General features: G+C 40.4%; 1 protein-coding gene across 1 annotated transcript; it reads right to left on the bottom strand.

The window, feature by feature from the left end:
• Positions 1–63: 63 nt before the first annotated feature.
• Positions 64–8,080, bottom strand: LOC122760460 (centrosomal protein of 95 kDa-like; the record flags this gene model as incomplete). Its single annotated transcript, XM_044015560.1, has 14 exons — positions 7,903–8,080; positions 6,958–7,076; positions 6,338–6,567; positions 5,397–5,466; positions 5,154–5,221; positions 4,583–4,785; positions 4,362–4,473; positions 4,121–4,238; positions 3,465–3,670; positions 2,989–3,084; positions 2,261–2,411; positions 533–705; positions 355–429; positions 64–216 (listed from the first exon to the last, which is right to left on the bottom strand). Coding segments are annotated over exons 2-14 (1,722 nt in total), but the record flags the coding sequence as incomplete, so codon positions are not given.
• Positions 8,081–9,823: the final 1,743 nt, after the last annotated feature.

The raw sequence follows: 9,823 nt of genomic DNA, 5'->3' as shown, positions 1-9,823 counted from the left end.
TTCAGTTGTGGCCTTAGTCTTCAAAGTGTGGTACAAAGACGTGTGTGGCGGTTCATCACCCACCTGCTCCTCTTTGGTGCGTGCCCTCATCAGACGAGCGCGGTGTTGGACGTGGTAGTCGTTGTGGTACTTCTTGGCACGGGCCACTTGTTGCCTCTGTTCCTTCACTCTGTTTTGTGTCGACTTCTGTTGCTGGATACGCTCCTGGAAGTCCCTCTGAAGATCGACATTTTAGCAAGCTTGTTATGACAAACAAGACTCCAGTGGTTTTCTCTTGTATGAAAATTCCATCACACTTTAAACATCCACTGTAAGACAGTGAATTATGAAACGTGCTGGACTGCAGATGCTCACCAGACGCTTCTTGTGGTCCCGTTCCTTGCTGACAAGATCCACCAGCAGGTCATGTTTCCTATGTGCCTCTTCCAACTGGAAGAGAAGCAGAGATTCATATATTCATCAGATCAATCTTATATTTTACACGGCATAGACCTGCCATTGTATATTTCACTTTTAATGACCGCCCTCCCACCTCGCCGGTGCGTTTGCGGCGCTGGCGGCTCTGATGATTAGATGTAGAGGTGTGGAGTCTGTCCACCTGCTGCATCTGCTGCTCCCACATCCTGCCCAGAACCTGAGGGGCAATGTGGAGGTGGGGCAACTCCTCCAGTAGCACAGGGAGGAGTTCGTTCTCCTTCACCATCACTGGAGAACAAAATGACAAAATAAACACCAGAGGCTCAAGGCTGTAGTGAACAAGTAGTGTGTAACAACATTTACGTTTTTTAAAAAAAAAAAGGTCAGAGAGGCCAGTGGCCCCCAGAAATCTTCAAAAATCAAAAAAAGTCTGGACACAAGAGTATTGTACTGTGTGCACACCAGCCAAAGAGGAAGAGAACTGTCCGTTAAATACACCTTGTATTATAATAGCTGTAGTAAGTAAATGTTTTGCCTGTACTTTCTGCACTGCAGCTACGTGACTTGGTGGTCTCTGTTTTATTTGGTGTAGAGCTGCAACTAACAATTATTTTCACAATGGATTAATCTGTCGATTATTTTCTCGATTGATCGATGAATCGTTTGGTCCATAAATATCAGAAAACCTTTCAAAAATGTTGATCAGTGCGTCAAACCTGGAAATGATGTCCTCAAATGTCTTGTTTTGTCCACAAACCAAAATGATTAACTTTTAATGATTTATTTGTTATCCAAAGCAAAGAAATGAAGAAAATACTCACATTTAAGAAGCTTAAACAATCGGAAATCGATTCATTCAGCTCTAATTTGGTGTTTTACAGATGCAGGTCACCTTGTCGGACATGCCACAAGAAACACTCAGAAGCACAGGTGAGTCTCGTTGCTACTGAGGTTGGGGGGCTGGACAATTTGGAGACGATATAGAGTTGCAATTTTGATAATGCAATATAATCGTTGAATAGTTTTTGAATGCTTGTTCATCTTTCCATGAATCCATTTATTTCAATTACCAGGCAATCAAGTAAATCCTGAGATGTTCCCTCGAACCACAGAGAAGTGAGTCACAGCAAGTAACGTTGAACAGTTCCCGTTCCCCTTATATTCTGAACCACACAGATTAAAATGATGCAGACAGTTGTGAGACTGAGTATGTTGTTAAAATTCATTTGATAACGATGCAGGTTAAACGATGCACCCGACCTCATCTTTTCTGATCCATTGCAGACAAACTGCACAGTACATTGTTGACGAGGAGGCCATCCTGCAGCTGATGAGAAACTGCCCAGCGTGCGACAGAAAGTGCCGCTGCCGCAAATTCAATCGCCGTCCTTATTTCGCCGTCTACCAGAGCTGTTATTACTGCGATTATCAGCGCAAGTGGGTCAACCAGCCTGAAGCTAAAGACACAAAATTTCAGAGGGCACCAAAGAGGAAACGTCGGCCAAAGAACAAGGTGCCTTTAGAGGACGATGCTCAGTCGTCACAGCCCGATAAGTGTGTGAAACCCACGGCCCACTGGTGAACCAGGGAACAGTCTTGGCTCAGTCCTGGATGCCATTAACACACATTTGTAGTTGAAATTTTTGTATTGAAACAAGTTTCACATTTATGTGTTACTTTTTGAGGACAAAAATTATGAAGATTTGCTGCAGTCTGATTGGTAGCATTGCATCACTCACTAGTGGTGAGACATGCCATTATGTTGTTTGTTGTCCCAAAATATAGAGGGAAAATGTTTTGTGTATTTACCCAAAGTTTTGTTGGGTAAATATACATGACTTACTTGATGGAGCTTTCCTGTGGGCCTCCTGCCGCCTGCGTACTGGGGCTGTTTGAGTATGTCGCTGTGGCTTGTGCTGGGTCTTCTTTGTAACTGGGGACAGGCGGGGGGCTTGGGAAATATCCTTTAGTATGGCCTCTCGATACTCTTGCTCCTGCACACACACAACACTCGTGTCTGTTAATCTGTCTCTGTGAAGACATTCATTGATTGAATGACATTCTCCATCTCAACTGTAACAGTAAGAGCCTGCGCTCTGTACCTTAACTAAAACCATGTCCTAATTCTAACCATAACTTAAACAGTCAAAGGCAGATACAGGAAAAATCTTAGGGCACCAGAAACTTTGTTATTTTTATGTCTGTCAAATTCTGTGATCATTTGAATGATGGGACTGGAAGTTGGTCTTGTATATTTGCAGTTATGTTGAAGTTTGAACTTTGATGGTTAAGTTAATAACCTTAGATTATCACTTGTTTTAACAACAAGGCAATTTTGGGATTAACCAGGCATTTACAGGTCATGGGAAATATTAGTGCACACCATTTGTTATGCATGACTTAGCATTTTTGCTGTAAATGCATTAAAACTTTGCATTTTTTTTGAACAAATGTTTGCCTTCATCAAATGAGCGGACTTCTCTTCAAGGGTAAAAGCGAATATCATTCATTTAAACGGGGGAAGGAGTTCACGCTACCAGTAGCATAACAGACTCCACATCTTTGACTTACAGCTTCCTGAGCTTTGAGACGTTCTTTGTCTAAATTTGCTCGTTCTTTGTCTTCATATCTTTTTAACTCCTCCTCACATGCCTTATTCTCCAGATACTGAAAAAAAAAAAAGACAAGGAGACATGAGGAACAGCAAATTAAAATAGCAGACTGAGGATAGAATATGCATTTCTGAAAATATATTTTTTGTACAGAAATTCTAAATATATGAACTGCAACTTTATACAACATTTTAGGCAGGAAAAACCCTTTTTGAATACTTAAAGTGTATTATTATTTACAAGCAGGTGCAGATTGCTTCATAATCTTCCTGTTATACATCAGTGTAGCACTAAAAACTATTTAGCATTCTGCAAATTACAGTCAGTTGTTAGAAAGGAGGAAGCCATTCCTAAATGCTATTTTCACATGCTGTTATACAGGAACTTCAATGTTTGTGTCTGTATACTCATACTAACCAAAAAGACAGTATTTACCTTGCTGTGTTTTCTGTGAGACAGTCTGTGTCGTGCCTCTCCTCTCCTTGAATGCTCAGAGAGTGCGAGGTTTGTCTGCCGTCCATCATCCAGGCTCAGGGCTTCTGCTATTGCATTCTCCAACTGTTCCTGCTGTGAGCGGCGGGCCCGTGGAGGGGAGGGGGACAGGGAGTGTGTCCGCTGAGTTGACTCAACGTCCAGTGTTCCTGCTGTTACAATTCAGATACGTTCATTTTTTTAACCTGATTCTACTTTTAAAGTCACATAGGCAAAACCTGAAGCAGCCTAAAAACTTGAGCATGGTTCACATACACATTCAAATACATTATTTTCTACGGAGATGCACGTCAGTCATGTACACAATTGAGAACGATGTGGTCAAATGAGCGTTTGTCAACACTAATCTGACGTCTATAAATATCTGTACTTTAAAATAATGCAGCAGGTGCTTTTCAATGCATCTCTTGATACTCCAATTTATTAATAAATTGGAAATTTCGGATTGCGTTCACACCAACCCAAACACACTGCACCAGGGCCAGAAATGCTCAATAGTTCAGTCCAACCAAACTAATCAAGGCTGAAGCGAATGTACCCAGAATTTATTCAAAACAATTAACATTAATGACCCTTGGTTATAATTTTCTTTTCTCTACCTGTGTGTTGTTTTGGAATCGTGTGACACTCCATGACACTGTCACTGTGGTGGGACTGCTTGTCCTCTCCTCTGACCTCACCTGACTCTCCAGGTTCTCCCAGAACACGCTTAAGCATCTACAGGAAATACAGGAAACACCAGAACATTCAATTTGAAAACTAACTATATCTATATCTATATCTATATCACCTGATGGCTGCAAAGCCATTCCTGTGTCTAGATTTAAAAACAAAAAGCACCATATCGAGTTCTTCAAGTCGATGGGACAGATTTTCGGATATGTGATGCAGCTCCTCTTCTGCTTTTCTATTTCTCTGTCTGCGATATGACAGAGGATCCTCTAACTGGTTCCTGTTTAGAGAGATGATGCCAAAGACAGACATACAACAGATAGTTGTAAATCAAAAAGGCACATTACAACATCAAATAATTATGACTGATTCAACATCGCATCTTCTACCGGTGTTCTGTCCTTTCTCTGTGATGCATTCTTTTGTTCTGTAATGTTTGTGAATAACTCAGATCCTCCTCTTCTTCTTCTTCTTCTTCTTCTTCAGTGTCTGAAGGAGAAGGGGTGGTGGGTGCCATCTCATCCTGCAAGGTGAGGAACAGCACATCTGGCTGGGTGCGGAACAAAACCCTCCTGGGACCTCCATTTAATGGCTGAGAGAAAACAAGAACAAATTAATTTGGTAAAGTTACAGCATAGACGTTTTGTTAACTGGCGAGTGGCATCCATGATGCTGCATTTCTGCTTTCTTCAGGATTATTCTTGTTTTTCAAAGACACCTTGTGTGACACCATCACAGTCTTTATTTTAAGTAGTTATTTTCATGGTAAATCATGTATTATATACGGATTATATATGGGGAATCTGTTGAAGAAATGTTGGAAAGAGTCTAGATGAGCAAATGGAAATCAAGTACACATAATATGATCATATTTTTTTAACACACTGAAAAACAGCCATGTCTGCAGGGAGTCAAGGTTGGAGTAAAATCAGTGTAAGATGAGGCATGTTGCTCTTTTACCTGCAGTGTCTCCTCCTCCACGTCTGACCTTGTTCTCTGTTGACTGGACACAGACTTCACACTCACAGCTGGAAAACACAACATCAACAATAAAAAGTTAATCCATTCAACAAAGACATTCAGTTGCAACAACTTCCTAAACCCCCAGCAGGTTTTTTATATATTCAAATAATACACTATTTGTTGATTTATTATTATTATTGTTCACAGTTAAAGGTTAGGGTTACATGCTATTTGACTTACCAGGTGACTGGCACAGGGAAGGAGAGTGAAGTCCGTTGCAAACAATGGTCTCGTCTACTGGTTTTGGGATCTGTGTGACAGGGAAAGGAAGAAAATGACAGTGAGGAATAGAGAGGAAAGGGAATTACAGTAAAGAGGAGAAAGGTTTGAATAAAATCTGCAACTTTTCTGGGAAAAAAATGTAGATGTCGTGACAATGGAGATGGATTATAAAACAAAAAAAAAGGAATGCACCTCTGTAGGTTTGAGTTTAATAGCTGTGGATATACTGTCCACTATAAAAGTAACTTAAGCCGTCTGTGGACAAGCAGCCACATGACAACAGACTGTTGTGCTTTTCACAGCCTGACACTAAGTTGGTATGCTGAGGTGTCAGTTTTAACTGGCTTCAGTTTTTCTTTCTCTAGTCTTTACTACATGTTTAGTGTATCCGTGTTAGAGAAGAACAGTTTTACTTCAAATATACTGTCACACTGACGGAACTCACGACGTGAGCTTGTTGTCCACTTCAATAACCCTGGGCAATGTTTACAGTAACACGCGACACAGTTAAGGTTATGAGTTTGCTGTCTTTACTGACTCAACAAAAAGTGTATGTAGCGACTATAGTTTATAATGTAAATTTAAGCAAGAATTAAGAGATGATTAACAGGACTTTTAAAATTTGTTGGAACAAAACATATTTATATCAAAAATAGAACAATTATCAACAGCTGTGACCCTGTTTTGGGTCTAATTGTTATGAATGATTCAACGTGTCATGTGTAAGAGAAAGTGAAAGACAGACCCAGAAACATTCTTGCAATGTTGGCACTTCACTTCGTAATATTATCTTTTTACTGCTGCAACTTTGCATGTCCTTTTATACCGCATGATATTATTAACAGCTACGCTGACATTAAAATGGTTCGACTTCAACAGACCGTCTTTTACAAACCTACCTCTGTAGTGACAGGTGCAGTTTTTCCCTCTGTTTGTTGACTGAGCCCAGCAGCGCTGGGGAGCTGGCCGTGTGCGTGTGGCTCTGTGTCAGAACTGTGTGGATTGTTGCTCTGGCTGGGTGGCTGCAGAGGGATGGCTAAGTGCAGTGGTTCAGTCAGTGGGGCATCCAGGGTGTCCAGAAAACCAGGGGTAGTGATAGCATCCGAGGTTTGTGGTGGGATAGCCAGTCCTTAAAACAATAAGCATTATCACAGTTCCACCATAATACTTGATATAAATGACTGTTAGGTAATATGGTACAACGTGGGTGTTAAATGATCTGCCTATTGTGCAAAACACTGACTGGTGGTGCTGCATTGCCTCAGAACATCTTTGAGGTTTGCGGCAAAGACTTATGACTTACTTGTTGGGTAACTACTGTAACAACTGAATCGAAGTGTTGAAGTGCATTGCATTATAAAACATCTCTCCCCTTGAACCCTTTAATTTTATTGTGACATGTATTTAACAACACAAATAATAATAATAAAAAGATAACTATCACTACTGCATAAATATTATGCCCCAAAATAGTGTCACTGGCATTAGCAGAAGTATAGAAAAGGTCTGTGTGTCTTACCATCTTGGTTGCCTGTAAATGTGCGAGCAGAGACTCCCAGCCCAATAATCTCACTGGTTGAGCCCATCTCCTCACAGTTCCAGGAATGGAGGGAATGTTTACTGGACTGGGCGGTGGACCTGGATGATGAAGGCAAAATATGAGCTTTCTCTGATTTTTTTCAAATGGCTTCAAGTTCCCATTTTCTGTTTTCCAGATCAAAGACTTGGCTAAGATCGAGTCATGCAGTGTTGCTGATAAGAGCAATGCAGTCTACTTTGTACATAGACAGCATAATGTTGACACCATGACAACAGTTGTATTGACCTAAATGACTAATGACAGAGCTACTCTGACACAGACAGGAACAGTGGTGCCTCACGTGAAAGGCACCACTACTATATTTAAAATACTACTATATTTCATCATTTTAAAGCATGGTTCTGATATGTTTCGAGATGGAAAAATACATATAAACGTATTTATGATGCAAAATGAATCAATTAATGAAAAAAAGCATACAGAAATAAATCAATAACTTAAGTAACCTCTGCTTTAAAGAGTATGAAGAAATGCAATGGCACTGTCACAACCTGTACAAAAAGCAAGAAAGAAAAATGTAACCACAAAGACATTTCAATATTTACACTTCTGCTTAGAAGTTAGCTTAGCTGGCTGTGTCAACAGGATGTACAGCCTGTTACAGGACACTGACGACACGGTCAGAGTCATGTTGGGGAAACCAGTCTTTCAGGAGTGCATCTGACCTGGTATTACCAACATTTGCCCTTTGAGCCATGGCGTGCGTGTGTATTGTTTTCTAAAGGGGAAGTGATATTCGATCACAAGTACTTGCAGGAGGAGCCAAATTCAGGAAGCATTTAAATGTCAGATGTGAAGAAATACTTTTAGCCAGGACAGATGTTAGTACTATGTAGTAAAGTTACTTCTAGTAGAAGTTCTTACTCTCCAGTGGAAGACAAAGATGCTCCCTCCACTTTAGTCTCTTTGTGCTTTGTGGCATTGTAGATTGTTGACTCTTTATTTTCACATGGAGCATCTTCACTGAGACTGTGACTCAGTTCCTCTGGAAAAAGGGAGGGAGAAAGTGAAATGTATCAAAAAGCATCATAGAAAGCAGAACCTGAGATTATGACATGTATTGACCTCCATGGAATTTTAAAAAAGGAGAACAAACTCATATTCAATACTGAGAAAAAGTCAGTTATGTGTGTCTGAGAAAAATTCTTAACAAATTCTTTAAAAAATAATCATAACGGTATTTCAACAAGTTACACAATAACATTTCAAAGCTCATATTTATTAAATACTGTCATTAACTACACATTGCCATTTGGCCCAGGTCTGAGGGACGGGCCAGTCACACAAAGGCATCCTCAGTTCTACTACATGAAGATGGCCGACTGGGTTTAAGGCACATTATGTCCAGTTCATGCTGGAGGACAGACAGGCAATCCCATAGGTAGTATGGTTCATTTTATTGAGTAAGTCTCCAGGAAAGGGCCACATGGTTGTTGTAGTTGTTAGCACTCTTGCCTTTGCAGTGAGATCATCCAGGTTTGCCACCCGGTCAGAACAAGGGCCTTTCTGCATGTTCTCCCTGTGTGTCCGGTTTCCTCCTACAGTTCAACAACATGCAATATGGGTTATGTATATTGGACACTCTAGATTGACCATAGGTGTGAGTATGAGAGTGACTGGTTGTTTGTCTCTATGTGGTCCTGTGATGGACTGGCGAACTGTCCAGGGTGTAACCTGCCTTTCACCCTATGTCATGACCCTCATGTGGAGGTTAAAGTGGTAGAAGATGGATGGATGAAGTCTCCAGGAAATGACTGTATCTCAACGTAATGTCCTCTGAGGTATGGAAACCAGACTCTGTGTTTGTTTGTGTGTGTGTGTGAGTGTAACAAGTCCCAGGGCTGCAAAGATCTATATTTGTTTTTCTTTGAGGCTGCATATAGTTTTGCACCAGACATTCCTGAGGGAAACACTGTCTCTGCTGGACACTGAGGAACATTAGTACCATCAGCATAAACACACACATACGTGCACGCAGTGAACCTAAACCAGATTTTAGCCTGCAACTGAAAACTAAGTCTTAAACCTCAAGGAGCACGAGATGTGAGGGCCAACCAAGAGACACAAAAGAGTTGTGAAACATAGACTTAAGTGAGATGGCTTTGTGAAAATAGTTGTTTATTCTTTTTAAAAAAGGTTTGTCAATGTTTTCCCATGTTTCCCAAGTTAATTACTTTTAATATATGGTAACTATAGCATAGGTGACTGTTCTACCTGCAGCCTATATATATATTTATATAAGTATATATGTGTATATATATATATATATATATATATATATATATATATATATATATATATATATATATATATATATATGTATATAAATGTATAAATAGCTATATAGTGTAGGGATATAATCCCATGGCTGACTTCAGACCATTACATAGCCTATATATCTACAGAAAATGGGTTGTTATATCAATAAAATCATGATGTCATCACCTTAGAGTCCCCTCGATCGTCGAGTCAGTTTTGATAAGATCTATAGTCAGGCTTTTTTTCGGGCAATATGAGCAGATTGTTTGCAGCTTATTCCTCTTCCTTTGGGCTAATGGATTTGGAACACATTCCAATCGGGCAAAAATACAGCTACAGAATGGGAATCAGGCCTGAGGGCAATTCTCACTAAGTGGGGAGAGAGCCATTAAACAAAGGTGCCTGTGGTTTCATATTCAGGATACTTTACAACCTCCGTCCCAGGACATCAACAGTGTTTTGGGTGAGCTGTTAGAGGGGGCAGAAAAGGGGGAGGAGGATCCATCTGCCATGCTGCCGGTCCTCA

This window comes from Solea senegalensis, unplaced genomic scaffold, assembly GCF_019176455.1.
Source record: "Solea senegalensis isolate Sse05_10M unplaced genomic scaffold, IFAPA_SoseM_1 scf7180000013655, whole genome shotgun sequence".
NCBI lineage: Eukaryota > Metazoa > Chordata > Actinopteri > Pleuronectiformes > Soleidae > Solea > Solea senegalensis.
This window is presented reverse-complemented; position numbering and strand designations above follow the sequence as displayed.